The 15,504-nt window shown below is 34.6% G+C and overlaps 1 protein-coding gene across 3 annotated transcripts in view; it reads right to left on the bottom strand.

The window, feature by feature from the left end:
* Positions 1–363: 363 nt before the first annotated feature.
* Positions 364–15,504, bottom strand: part of LOC145666620 (coiled-coil domain-containing protein 125-like) — a 149,452-nt gene continuing 134,311 nt past the window's right edge. For all 3 annotated transcript variants that reach the window (XM_081734074.1, XM_081734066.1, XM_081734060.1), the window contains 5 exons: positions 13,595–13,752; positions 9,787–9,988; positions 4,562–4,758; positions 2,187–2,301; positions 364–1,486 (listed from right to left, as the gene is read on the bottom strand). In XM_081734074.1, the coding sequence (XP_081590200.1) occupies positions 1,352–1,486; positions 2,187–2,301; positions 4,562–4,758; positions 9,787–9,988; positions 13,595–13,752 (807 nt within the window). In that variant the 3' untranslated portion in view covers positions 364–1,351. The remainder of the gene's footprint in view (positions 1,487–2,186; positions 2,302–4,561; positions 4,759–9,786; positions 9,989–13,594; positions 13,753–15,504) is intronic.

Raw genomic sequence — 15,504 nt, 5'->3', positions numbered from 1 at the left:
TCATATACCGGTTGTAAATAATTATTTTACGTCTTGTGCTTCAGAACAGTTGGTACGAACGAAATGTAATGATAGGCTTGTTATTGGATGGTGTGATTTCGACGTCGTGACATCTTCTTAGATGAGTTTAATACGCTTGGATTAATTCAATTCTTATGTAATTGTTATTATAAGTTTTGGACTTTTTTGTTTGAGTATTTTCAGTATTTTACAAATATGTACATGATAGACTATGTTTCTTATGTAAAAATAGTAACGTGAAGATACATTAGATTAGGTATAGGCATTATTATTATTATTATTATTATTATTATTATTATTATTATTATTATTATTATTATTATTATTATTATTATTATTATTATTATTATTATTTAAAATATAAGGATATCAACTTGTGTGCTTGAACTTTCCCCTTTAATGCATTTTCATGTATCCTACTGATTATAGTTGTCTATGGTCCTTAGTTACAATTTCAGAAAGTTTCAAAATATAATTTATATTAAAATATGTTATGTAATTGTATATATGGTGCTTTACAAATATATATATATTTATATGTAAGTGAAAATGACACTTCAAATATTATAGTGAACTAATTCGGATCAATGATCACTTTGTCTTCAACAATAGGTAATATATTTCAAGCTTAACTTTTCATATCCTATTCTTATGCATATTCTAAAGAGTATCTTTGTATAAATTTCTTGTAATGCTACGACTTCAAGTAGAACGCTAATAAATGAAAATATTAGTGCGATACTTCGTCATTTTCATATGGAAGGATTTTTTGCGTTCATTTGCGTTTTGTAAGGTGATGGAATAGGTCTACAGATCTCTAGTGTGGTAACTGAATCATGTGATCAATTATATTGCATGTATGATTTTGGTTTGTTAAATGTGTTTACTTTTAATTAGAAAAAATGAAATGAAACCTTTAAGTTTTACGTCCCACGATTATGCCGGTTAGGCTAAAGGAGACGGTGATGATGAGACGGTGAATGAAAATGGTGGAATGAAGAAAGCGGGAGGAAACGGGAGAACCCCGAGAAAACCCACGAGCACGGTGTTTGTCCACCACAAAGCCCACACGGCGCGAGCTGGGATCGAACCATGAACCCCAAGCACCGGAGGTGAACGCTCTACCACTGAGCCACCGCGTCCCCTACTTTTAATTAGATCTTAAATTAATACCTAAAGCAGAAAATTGTTTCTGCCACCCCATTAAATGAATCTATAGAATGAAACAACGATAGATGACGAATAATCTCAATTACAATGTAACTTCGTGAAATAGATACTTTATCTGTCCCTTCCTACTCTCGTAAAGTTTTAATACCATAATGTTTAATCACACTGGCAGAAAATTACAACATGGATGACTTTCTCGGCATCTATCCACATGTTGAGATAATTCTTGCACTTGTTGAGCTAATAGCCTTCCCAGAATCCTTTGCTGCGTGAGCGCCTCCGTTCTGTCACATAACTGTAATGAAAGAATCCATTAGACAATACAGCGAAAAGTAAGTAACCTATTTCTGAATCTCAGTTGAGGTTTTGTATCTTCTTAGGTCTCAGTCACCTAATCATTAAGTTTTGTTATTAATAATTGTTTTGTAATGTAATAATTTTAGCATAAAAGTTTGTGGAAAGAATCGATGATGACGGGGAGATAGTGAATGAATCGAAGTTAATTAAGGGTCCATTATATCTTGTAAGTTGGGTATTAACATTCTTAAAAAAAAATAAACATGAACAAACAAGTGAATGAATAAATTACTAATCATGGAACTTCACAATTGCGTTCATCAGTGAATATTATGTGTAGGCATCTAAGATAGAAGTGCAAATCGCTTTCATGGAAAACACTCACGGGATGTAGCCTAAGAACTCATAATGTGATGCCTTTGAAACAGAAATTGAGTAACTAAGAAGAATGAGAAGGCTTTAGAAAGAATAGTAACAACCATCTTGATTGGATAAGATTGGAATAGGAAGATAGAGCCTATTTTTGTTCTTTTCTTTCTAGAGCATTGAACCTTTAGAATAAATACAGTCACATAATTTGCTTGATTATATTTTTAGTAACGTAGCTATTTATCAACCAAAGTATAAATTTTTAAGTCAATGAGAGGACTATGCATTGTAAACTCGTAAGAATAAATAATCATACGTAATTGAATTACCATAGTAAGCAGGGTTTCTGTAACTCTATTCTCACAGGCTGATTTCTTAGAACCAAAATATCGCCTTCTATCTCCTGATTGACCATCTAAAGTGGACAATTGTTTCAACAGTAACCTGAAAATGCAATGCAAATAGTGTTAGAAACCATTTTGAACACATCATGAAAGGTTTTGGTGAAATCCCACAGAACCTTTTAACTTAAAATGTATATTGCAAAATGGCATAATATTAAAATTGTATATACATACAGCACAACTTCTTAGATTTACAAAAATGCTATAACTAAACTAGTCATTTGTGGAGATGCAGGAGCATAATACAGTACTACATATAGAGTTATCTAATTTACGAGGTATGGCTGCATATGTGGAAATTCGTATATTACCACTAAAGAAAGTTCTTTGCATATATGTTTCCGCTAAAAGCTAACTTTGCTGTGTTTTCATGCATAGAAAGACGAGCACCGATCCTGTGGGCCCAAGTGGGCCTGTCACTTTTAAAGTTTCCTTAGCCCCTTACGATCTGGATATCTTGATTTGAATCTTTGCCTGGATATCTGACAAAGAAACATACACTTGAACCCCCTCCCCTCTAATATATACAGAAATTGGTGCCGCTACAAGAGCTGGACACTTACAAAGAAATCAATAAATTAATAATATAGTATAAATTTCTGTTTCTTGTAAACAAAGCAATTCCCATCGGCTTCATATTCTGATATGTCTTAAGGTCATTCCCCATTCTCATTTATCTTCATTCCCTTATCTTTACTAAACCATTTCCTTACATTAGACACTCTTCACAAACTCTTGAAAAAGAAAAAAAAGTTATATAAGATTATTCTCAAGTTTGCATTGATTCCCAAATTTAACCTTTGTATTTGATTTTGACTTAAAATATCAAATAAATAAATAAAAAATAAATAAAGATTAGTAAGTTCAGTTATTATCATTACTCATACTTTATATAATACACGCTTTTCTTAACGGACAAAGGTAACCGTGTCATTGACGTACTCATTAAACCCACAGTAAATTAATCTATGCTTTCCTAACACGATAGAAAAAAGCAGTATGATAACTCTACTGCACGCTGAATACACTTAGAGCATATAATGCACATATAAACAAAATTAAGCACACAAAAATGCGTCACGCGAAGTACTTTTAATAAAATGAAGATTGATTTACCTTTTAATTTAGATTTTACTGACTATGAATAAGCGAATAAAGCTACCACAGCTGAAATTCTGAGAATTTTACCATTTGCTAATGAAATAAACATTTTCTACAAATAGTTGACACTGGGAAAACATATGGAATGTAAATCAACATCGGAAAATCGAAAGTCATAAGAATATCCCGTGGAAACGCATTCTTACGGGTCAGAGTAGAACAAAACTAATTTGAAGGAGTAAACTATTTCAAATATCTGCAAAGTATTTTGATGAGAGGCGCTTACTGCACCAAAGAGATTAGGTCAAGAGTTGCCATAGCCAAAGAGCTTCAACAGAACAGTTCACTCTTAACTAGCAGGCTTAATATTGGACTAAGGAAGAATGTATTGAAGTGCTGGAGTATTGGACTATTGACAGAGACTTGGACATTATGGAAATTAGAGAAGAAATATTTAGAGAGCTTCGAAATGTAATTTTGGAGGAAGGTGGAGAAGATAAAATGGATGGAGAGAGAAAAAAGGAATATGTTTTGCAATGTAATTTTGGAGGAAGGTGAAGATAAAATGGACGGAGAGAGAGAAAAAAGAAGATGTTTTACAATGGATAGAAGAGAAAAGCACGCAATCCGAAATACTCATAGACATTCAATTGAAGTCCATTGTTATCATAGCAGTGAAGCTTCTAAACTAAGAAACTGATCACCCCCTACCCCACCCACCCCCACACAAAAAACTAAGATTTTCAGAAGAATATTCACCCATCTACAATTTTTCGGCCTCTATTGCAATGTGATCTCCCTTCTACGTCAAAACACAGGAGCTCTGAAGATAACCGTAAATAATTGAAAGTAAATATTAGCGATTGATTTGTATGTGGTTAAAATACTTATATTAGTATATACCATAAGAAGCCAATTTTAAGTACAACCAAATAAATCGTTAATGGAAATAGTGGATAATAGTGACCAATAGTATCATATATTTTAAGTATGACAAAATAAAATAGGTAATAGTGGAAATTAGGTTTTGAAGATTCTCATTTCCCGAAACTTCCCGGCGCGAGTGGATGTTGAACCACTGATAGAACATTATAAATGCCAATTTCAAAAATTAGAATAAAACAAACAAACAAACAACAACAAAAAAACTTCAAGATACAAACATCTTCTGGCAAAATATTATTCCATAGTAGAGGTACCTGTTTTCTTCCATCTGTTCTTCCAATGCTCTTCGATGAATGTGTGTAACTTTCCAGGCTTCTCTGGCACTTCGTTTAGCTTCATCCAACTGGGCCAGCACAATAGACAGATGGCGCTGTTTTACACACGCTCTTTTGGCACACGCACAGGGTTCATTATTCTCTTCTCTGCAATGACAGGCTCCTGCAATTGCTAGCTGGTGATACAGAAAAACGAACGGTTGAAGTTAAATAATAAATATAACATTAGATGATATAAAGATTAGACAAATAGCTGTGTACAGTATGTTTAACTTATTAATATTACAGAAGACTAACTAATCAATTTAATCTTAATTCAGCTTAGAAATAATAATAATAATAATAATAATAATAATAATAATAATAATAATAATAGAAGAAGAAGAAGAAGAAGAAATCAATATTTTCTTGTAAAAAAAAAGAATGTTTATGCATGCTCATTCAAAACAATTATGGACATATTTTTAACAAGAGTAGAATCTGGCAGTAAGGCTCTGTAATATCTGGATTCGGATATCGAAAATCGAAATCTACAAAACATCAAAACTCGATTTATATATTGAAAAATATCGACAAATATACAGTAGATATTATCGAAATATCGAAACTATCAAAATATTGCGATACAGAAAGTATCAATGCAAAACCAAGGCAATCTTTTGAGAAGTCTAAACACGAAATAGTAGTAGAGAAAGAGAAAGAAAAGTTTTATCTTTCTCTCTCTCTCTCTCTCTCTTAGGTGTCGTAAGGCTTATGAGGCTATTGTTTTTACGAGTTGTCTAAAACTATGTAAATTGAATATCCTTATTTACGATCTTACAAACTAAATTTTACTTAAATAAATTACTATTTAACAATATATTTCGTTTTAAAAAAGTAATACAAATGATAATTACTGAATTGATGTGTATGAGGATTTTATTGCTAGATCGTTCTGAAAACAAGTTTTTTCTCTAATAATTTCTATTTACTTAGGCTTTGAAAACTTAAGTCATCAGTGTTTAACATAGATCACCCACGAGTAATAATTATTGTAAGAAGGAGATATCACTGATGGAACTCGCTTAATTTCTGCTACTAGTTTCCATACAAGGATTATGAATGGAAATTTCAATTTTTACTTACAGTTCTTTCAAGTCACACAGACAAGACTTCTTACCCACAAATTTCTGTTCATCTAGTCCAAAATATCCACGTGATCTTTTTACATCATTTCTTATACGAGGAGCCGCGGTGACTTAGTGGTAGAGCGTTCACCTCTGGTGCGTCGAGTTCCTGGTTCGATCCCAGCTCGCGCCAAATGAACTTTGTGGTGGACAAAGACCGTGTGCGTGGATTTTCTCGGGGTTCTCTCGTTTCCTCCCACTTTATTCATTCCACCATTGCATTCATTTCTCATCATCACCGTTTCCTTTAGCCTAGCCTCCCGAAACTAACCTCACCTGTCTTATACAACAGCATTGCATACAAATTTTGATGAAATTTCAAAAAAATCATTATTACTTGTCTAGTATGTTTAAAAATATGCAAATTCTCTTACACACACACGTACACCGTTCATGAAAAGTGCTCTTAATCTGCATTGAGGCATGAACCATCACGTGCGAAATATCGTCTTGCGGCGGTTTGCTGGTGTCTCTTTTCGAATAACTGGACTTGCAAAGAAGCCAAGGAGATTTGATATCAAAATGTAAATATGGAAAACTTCTCAAATTGTGAATAAAGTGTAGAATATTGTACTGAATAACTTTAGTGATCATTTAACAGAGTACATTTCATTAACAAGAACGTGATATGTTTGAAATTGTTAAATTGTCAAGGTTTATGCGCCAAAACGGAGTTAGACAGAGGCGGTCAGGTAGATGTTGTTATACCGACTTCAGTAAGGCATTCGATGTCGTGGATCATGATGTTCTAGTGGCGAAATTAGCAAACCTAAACTTTACAAAGTCGGCAATAGAATATATTGTGTCGTATTTATGTAATCGGAAACAATCTATTCTATACAAGGGACATATCACTGAAAAGTTTGCTACTCTGTCTGGGGTTCCTCAAGGATCTCATCTGGGTGTTCTGCTATTTCTCCTACTTATTAATGATATTCCGCTTTTTATTGAAAAGTTTGAGATTCTCCTATACGCTGATGATCTCAAATTATATTCTAGAATTAATTCAACTGAAGACTGCATACAACTACACCAAGACCTACAGCGAGTTCAAACATGATGCGATGACAACAAATTAGTAATAAATGTATCTAAGTGTAAATCCCTTTCTTTTACGAGAAAAAGAAATCCCATCACCTTTGACTACACACTGTAAGAAACTAAACTGTCTAGGCCTTGGCCGAACTAAATTGTTAAAGCTTTAGGCGTTATTTTTGGTTCTGAACTAACTTTCAGCCAACACATAAATATGATAACAAACAGTGCGTATAGAAACTTAGGTTTAATGTACAGAATAGGGCAAGACTTTTTCAGTGAGACAACGTTAACAACACTTTATTTTACATATTTTAGATCAAAATTAGAATATTGTTCTACTATATGGACCCCCAATAATAATGAATACTCTGAAGAAACAGAAAGCATTCAAACGAAATTCTTGAAAATGCTTACATGCATACAAAAAAAAAATATATAGTTTTCATCCCAAATATTTTTCCTACAACGATCTAGTAAACAACTTTAATTTTCAAACTTTAGAAAAGAGAAGATGGATGTTGGACTTGTAATTATTATACAAGTTATTAAATAATAAGATTGATTGTATGGTGTTGGTCTCGAAAATATCACTCCAAATTTCCACTTGAAAAAACCAAAGCAGAGAATACAGGGACATTTTATTGTGTGAAAACCAGAAGCAATATATTACTTAAATCCCCTAGGTGGATGCTGTGTACGTTATACAATGACATTGTAAATAAGCGTGATAAAGTGGATGTATTTAGTTTATCAGAAAATAGGTTCCGGTTACATGTGAAACAAGAAATTTCTATAGAAATAGTTGAGAATTTTATGTATGTAACATTTATTGTATGTACACAACACTATAATTGGGCATTAAGCCTGTTGTATTGCATATTAAATAAATAAATAAATAAATAGTATATTTTTAAACATTTCTTTCATAATTTTGTGAAGTTATGTACATGAACAATAATTAAAATTGAAAGCTATATGTTGTTCATAATATTGTAGCATTTAACTGTATTTTCAAAGCTATTTAAGTATTTTATCTTGAAAATCACCTGCACCTGTATCATAAGGTTTAAACATTTAGATTAATTCACTACTACATTTAAAAGTCCGTCGTTATAAAATTGTAAAGTGTATTTTTTTTTGCACATTTTATTGAGGAGTATTGCGAAGTTTGTAGTGTATCAATAAACCTAAAATAGATCAATGTATAGATGAATATTGAATTAAGTCAAAGCACTGTACAAAAGAAAAAAAATCTTTGAAAACCCTAAATTAATTTTTTAGAGTAATAAATGTTAGTAAAAAGCGCATACTCACATGCAAAAATAAAGATGTACAAAATAATTAGAGTACAAGTTTTAAAAATTGTAATCGTTAATAATAGGGGATTTGTGAATTTGATTTTTTTTTATTATTTTAAGGCATTTTAGCATGTTAATTATAGTGAAATTTATTGTAGTAGGGAGAATTCAAACTTTCAATTTTCTCCATCCATATCAGATGGTGCAGCACGTCGTTTGCAGCCTACTGTACTACATAATCGTGGTTTCTCCCGAAATAAAATTCTGGCTGCGCCACTGCGTATTATATCCATATAACTGAGTTTCTTTTTCAGAGAAGTGAAATGAAGTACGAAAAAAAATGTAAAACATACATAACCAATTGAAAAATTTTGAAAATGAATGAAAAGTTAGTAATACTTGCAGAGTCATCCAACTAGACTTTGTTTCACTAGAAATGTAAAATAAATCACATTCGTTGTGATAATACTACAAAGTACGTCAGTGGCGTATTTACGATTTTGTTTCGGGGGGGGGTCCTAACTTTATTCCTCGAAATGTGAAAATTCTGCAAAATATTTAATTTACTTTAATATAGTGAACAAAATTTCGGGGAGCTTAAGCCCGGAAACCCCCTAAATACCCACTGATGTACGTTCAGGAAGATATTTGAAAATAGTGTATTCATGTCCAAGGAGTATCACAGTATATTGAATTATTACTACTATAACAGTGGTGTAATAGTAGAAGTTTTAGTAGGTATACACTCAATCGTATTCAAAAATATAGCTTATATTCACCCTAATACACGCTCGTTCTTCCGAAAATTTAAGATAAGTATACGCTGGACTAAGTGGGTATGCGCCATATAATCCCATTACATCCTGTTAATTTACTAGTAACTTTTTTCTTATGTTATGAATATCGAAAAAGAAGATACCTTTTTGCAACGCAATCACACACAAGTAATCCATTAACAGAAAAAAATAGAGATTGAGACACAAGACTCCTGTCCATATTAGTATTATAAGTTTCATGTTTATATATAATAATAATAATAATAATAATAATAATAATAATAATAATAATAATAATAATAATAATAATAATAATAATAATAAAGTTTATTTCATATTGTGAAATTATAGTAGACTTTCAACCTATGAATTCCAACATTGTAACCAGAAGTGATCTATTACTTCCGTCTTCAATAGAGAAATAAGGATAGGATAGGGTCTATACAACATGTTATACATATGTTGATTCCATATTAAAATAAAAACAGTTTCTCGTTATCTATTACCGTTTTTGCTTCATGGCGACCAAATACTGAAACCGGAAGTGATAACATATTTCCATCACTTCCGGTTTTAGTAGAGACATGAGGGCGCAAATGAAATATATTCAGGCTAAATCCATTTCAATCAAGAGAACATTACTTGCTACTTCTGACCGTTTCTGCTCTGATGCCTATAGACAGACAGACAGGTTTACGTAGTTCTTCCATAAGAACTCATAATTACGTAGACCATATGTACAGCATAGTTTAGAAGTCTATAATACATATTCAAATACTATAAATTGACCTGAGAACGCATCTGGATTCTTGTTACAAATATATAAAATCTTACACTTCAACATTTCCTTTCTACGAAACTGCTGAAATATAGAGAAATACATGACTTTAGCTGAAGCTAAAACTATGCATATAATTATGCCTTACCTCGAAGCTCGAAGTAGCGACTGTACCCTCATCTGATGACACAGAGCTAGAACGTCGAAAGAAAAATCGACGTCGCGTATCAAGTAATGCTAGAAGTTCATCTCTTTCTCTTCTTAACATGTCCTTATCAGCCTCCGCAATTCGAAGTTTTTCTTTAAATGAAGTTAAAGCAGAAGCCAGATTATGGTTGTCTAAGATCAAACTGAAATGTTTAAAAGGAAGTTATAATGTCAATTGATTCTAAATTACCTCGAAAAAAATTATTTAGACAGTTTTTACAATTTCATGCTAGTAACACTACTGATTTAAGGAGTATACTTTTCAAAACTACTAGTCTTGTGATACTAGTGTGAAACTTTTCAAAATCGAATGTTTCACAAACGTATATACCACGATATCATGAAAAATTAGAGAAATCAGCATTAGCATTTAGAAATGAGGTCTACTATTTTCTAGTATTTCTAGAAAAATATTGTATAAAATTCTAGTATGACTTGTAAAAAAAAAAAAAAAAAAAAAAAAAAAAAAAAACAAGATTAGTAATTTTGGGAAATTTGCCTCTGGAACCCCAGTGCATATTGGTTTGCGTTTTAGTTTGCTATAATCGGTATCCAGTGGCGTATTTACGATTTTGTTTCGGAAGGGCTTTGCTAACTTTATTCCTCGAAATGTGAAAATTCTGCAAGATATTTAATTTACTTTAATATAGTTACTAAAATTTCGGGGGGGGGGGGTAAGCTAGACTCCCTATAAATACGTCACTGTCGATATCACATAATTAGCGTCCACATGATTGATTCCAAGAGAAGAGAACGATTTTTGCCGGTACCCTATTTGATAGAACTTTATATGAAATGAAATTTTCGTTTAACGTCCCTTTATTGTGTCGTTTAGGCTAAAGGGGACAAATTATTATTGAAAATAAGTGATAGTAAAACTATATTTTTGTGTTCACCACTCGGGATCAAATCTGAGACCACGTGTGCCAAACAAGGTAACCAGACGTCCCGTTCTAGCCGGGACAGTCCCTTATTTTCAACCGGTGTCCCGTTTTTTTCTGATTCTCAAACGGGACGCCTAAATGTCCCGTTTTTAAGCAAACACGATCCAGGTGTCCCGTAATTATTATTCAAAATATACATGGTCAATGCTAATTCTACACTCTTCCGTACCAACACTCATTGGGAAGGTTCAGCCGTGCCTAGAACTTCTAAATATTCAAATGAGAATTGAGTGTTCTGTGGTTCAAGTGGGAATTGAGTGGGAATTCTGAGTGTCGAAGTAGTTAAAAGCATTGTTGGGTAGTACTTAAGTTAGAAACGCTGTGCTATCATTCTTACTTGTGTATTTTGTAAACTGAAAACACTGCTGAGTCCTAAAATGCAATGTGGAAGTTACCCTCCCCTCCCCGTCGCCGATTCGTATGCGTCCCGTTCTTGAAAGTAAAAGTTCTGGTCACCTTGGTGCCAAAGGCACACCCACTACCCACTAAACCAGCGAGGAGGGCAGGATTTTACATATACATAGAACCAGTGGCGTATTTAGGATTTTGTTTCGAGGGGCTATGCACAAGACGGAGAATCAGGGGCAATTGCTCACATGAGTGTGAGAATTAAATATATTTTAATTTATTTATAAATTGAAGTTTTAATGACAAGAATTGCAGACTGGTGAATCTTATGTGACATGATACACAAAAATTTAGCAGTGAATCTAACCTTTTACTCTATTCATAAAAGAAAAAAGAAGTATCCTCTTGGTCTATCTAATTTTCCGGGCTACTTATTCCTCTCTCTTAATTTTCTTTAATTCAAACATTTACCTTTCTTTATAACTAAACGATGTAAATATTCCTTTGCTATATAATACTAAAGTTCGTTATGTTGATATTCGTGCAAGTTGGTGTGGAACACCAGTTTCGCTTATCAGCTCCTCTTAGTTTGGGTGTTACTGACGGCCGACTTGAATCACAACTAACAACGGTCAAAAATATGATAAGAAAAACTAAAGAAAGTAACAACTAAGAACAAAAAATATAAGAGTTGAATGGACGAAAGAAGGAAAAAAGAACGCAGTTCTTAAATTTAATGAAATTTGACAAATGCAGTATTATTTCTGAAAATGAGTATAAGAAAATGGAAAGACAATGAAATTCTTAGAAATGGTAAGAAGTATTGGGGATGCGCACGAGTCGAGACACACTTTGTAAAATTCGAGTCTAGTCGAGATTGCTCCTAAAAATCTCGACTTGACTCGAATGTCTGGAAAATCTTTGTATAATTTTAAATATTATTTTGAAGAAAGTACCGGTATTCATTCATAAACAGCCATGAAACCAATTCCACTATTTATTACTTTAGAAAAGTACAGAACGCATAAACTTAATACTTAATCTTTTGAGATCAACATTTAATGTTCAGCTCAATTCAGTTAATTAGTGAATTGTAGGGTGGGGAATGCGCGCAATCTATCTGGGTTTGACCGAGGGTAAGTTGTAATGGCCCGGAGACTCGGCACGAGCATTTCAGAAACTGCAGGACTTATCGGATGTTCGAGTGCTGTGGTGAGTGTCTTCAACAAGTGACGAAACCAAGGGGAAACGACGTCCTAACGTCGAGAGGTTGGGCGCCCCTCACCTCATTACAGATACGAACACTCCTAACGATGAGCCTCCGCAACCGACAGCCATCCATGTGCGAATGTTAATACCACGACATCGGCAACTACTACTGAAATGAACACGCAACAATCGCCACTAGACCTTGATGCAGTGGCAGAGAGTTCCATTATTTGATGAATCCCGAACCTTCTTCAACATGACGATGGGAGGTTGCGAACATTCGCACATGGGATTGTGATTGAACACGCACGTCGTGTGTGATTAAATCGCATATGGGAACACGCACGTCGTGTTCCAAGGGAATAGCTTCTTGACACCTGTACTGCGGGACGGAGACAAGCTAACGGCGGCTTAATTATGCCTGGGGAACATTCACGTGAGCATCCATGTGTCTAGTGGAGCTCGAGCAAGACACCTTGACGGCCGAGGCGATCGCACACTGCTTGCAGACTACTTACACACCTTGATAACGACCATGTTTCCCAACGGTAGTGACATTTTTCGACAAGATAATGCACCATGTCACAAGGCCAGGATTGTGGTGGAGTGGTTCGAGGAACACAGGGGCGAGTTCCAAGTGATGTGCTGGCCCCCAATTCGCCGGATCTAAACCCAATTATACACATCTGGATGTGATTGAATGTGACGTCAGAGCGCATCTCCTCCCTCTCCAGAATTTAAGCAATTAGATGACCTGTGTGTGCACATGTGGTGCCAACTCTCTCCAGCGATCTACGAAGGATAATTCCGTCCATGCCAATACGCGTCGCCGTTGTTATCAGTGCCAAAGGTGGACATACTGACAATTAGGTAGGTAGTCATAATGTTCTGGCTGATGTGTGTGTATATTTTAACTCATATATTTTGTCTCGACTCGAATTTCGAGACGTCTCGTCTTGAATTCGAGTCGAGTGGAGACAGAAACTGTCGAGTCGAGACACGAGTAGAAACAGAGACATATTTTTGAGTCGAGACACGAGTCGAAACAACACTTTCTCAAGTCGAGTAGAGACTGACTTAAATCTTGACTCGACTCGACTCGTGCGCATCCCTAAGAAGGATTATTGTTGTACGTAGAATGCGAAAAACTAAATTTATTTTGCTCTAAGACATTAAAATTAATTCAATGTAACATTTTCTTCTATTAATGACTCATAACAGAAGAGAACATATGGACAAAATTCTTACCTATTTAGTCTTTCTCTCCATCTATCTTGCATTGAAGTAGCCTGAGTTATTCTTCTATCGGCTTCAAATTGAATATGATTTATTTCCTTCGACACTTGAATTGTTAGAGCGCTTGTTGCAGCTTCCTGTGCAGCCTTTTCACCTTGCACTTGTTGCAGCTGTTGAAATATATTCGAAGTCCAAAACACAATAAATTAAATTTATATGCTTTCAGGTTTTATTTACGTATAAATTCATTATGAATGCCAAACGAGTCTCTCTAACAACAAATTAGATGAGTATTAGGCGTGTGCCAAAGATGCGAACTTTCATATTTAGTACCAATGTAGGTAATCTACAAATGGAAGAGCTCCAAAGTGTAAGTTAGTATTCAAAAATACCAGTATACAATTTAATCTTAAACAGTGGCAGACCTAGCCCGGGGCCAAGGGAGCCCAGGGCCCCCAGTTTCGAGTGACAAAAATAATTTATTATTTATATATATTTGAAAGTTTATAGTAAGCTCATGGTGTACCTATCATAGTCTGGGTTCTGGCTTCCCCCAGTTTCTACCTTCTAGCTCTACCAGTGATCTTAAGGTGGATCACTAGGTGTTCTCGATGCTATGCTAAACGCTGCTTAAATAGTGCAGTGTTGCCAGATAATGTCGGGTGTATACTGATGCCAGATAATAAAGGAAGTAATCATGGCATTCTGCTTGGATACTTACTGGAGAAATTAGTTTTCGACCCTTATCGCAATTCACAGCTAAGTTCCGCTTCTTGAACTGCAACGCTAGAATCTAAAACTTTTCTCATTGTGACTACCACAGTAAACGTACAAATTTGGCAACAAAGCATTATGACGTTCTGCGCAAGTTTCTTCTCAAAATCTATATCCTTAAATGTAAATTAATATTTAAATAAAATGTGAAACAACACGAAAAACGGTCAAGCAATATATCTATTTCGTAATAAGATCGTTACTTTAAAATACCTTACACATACAAAGAAATATTTCATAAAACTGAGCACTTTTAGTAAAATCTAACAGCAAGTGACATCTTGTGTGCTCATTGTAAAACGAATAAAATATTTTCTTTTATTTGTTTCCTTTTTCGATATCAGAAGACACAACAAAATTAATCACTGTCTTATGTTGTAGCTGAAACATAACTCTATCTTATACTACAATATTTATAATATGTAATGTTTCATTGCACAGTAGTTAAGGGAATTGATTGATTGAATTGATTTTGAGTTTAACGTCCCTTTCAGCAGCGTGGCTATATGAGACGTGGACCTACTGATTAACGTGGAATCCGAACCACATGAGCTCCCACCGGGAATCAAACCCGGGTCTCCCGCGCCAAAGGCGCGTACGCTAACCGCTTAGCCACGGAGGAGCTCCACAGTAGTTAAGGGAATGAGCTAAAAATACGTACTGACTTCCGGGTGGTGATCTACCTTAAACGTAATTTGAATCGCAAGAAAAAGTGTTATTAGAGAGACGGCAATGAAATCTTTAGTTTAACGTCTAATGATCATCCAAAGTAGATAGACGGAAGAAGACGTGGATGATAAATCCAACCTAACGGTGGTGGAAGCAGGAGCTCCGGGTGTTTGAAAATCAATGGAGGTGTTCTATTTCACAGTGCATAACCAGGCCCGTATTTATACATTGTGCGCCCCTGTGCTCTAAATAATTTGCCGCCCCCAAACAAAATTTTTCACCACCAACCCTCCCGAAAGCGACCTATATTAGAGTTGAATTCACAGCTTTTGGGGTCTCTGAGATGAATGCTGACAGTTTTAATTCAATTCAAGGTTTGGGCCGCGGTGGCTCAGTGGTAGAGCGTTCACCTCTGGTGCTTGGGGTCCCGGGTTCGATCCCAGCCCCCGCCAAGTAAACTTTGTGGTGGACAAACACCG

Source organism: Thermobia domestica, chromosome 1, assembly GCF_964235325.1.
Source record: "Thermobia domestica chromosome 1, izTheDome1.hap1.1, whole genome shotgun sequence".
Classification (NCBI taxonomy): Eukaryota; Metazoa; Arthropoda; class Insecta; order Zygentoma; family Lepismatidae; genus Thermobia; species Thermobia domestica.
The sequence above is the reverse complement of the archived record's forward strand: the minus strand, read 5'-3'. Positions and strand labels throughout refer to the sequence as shown.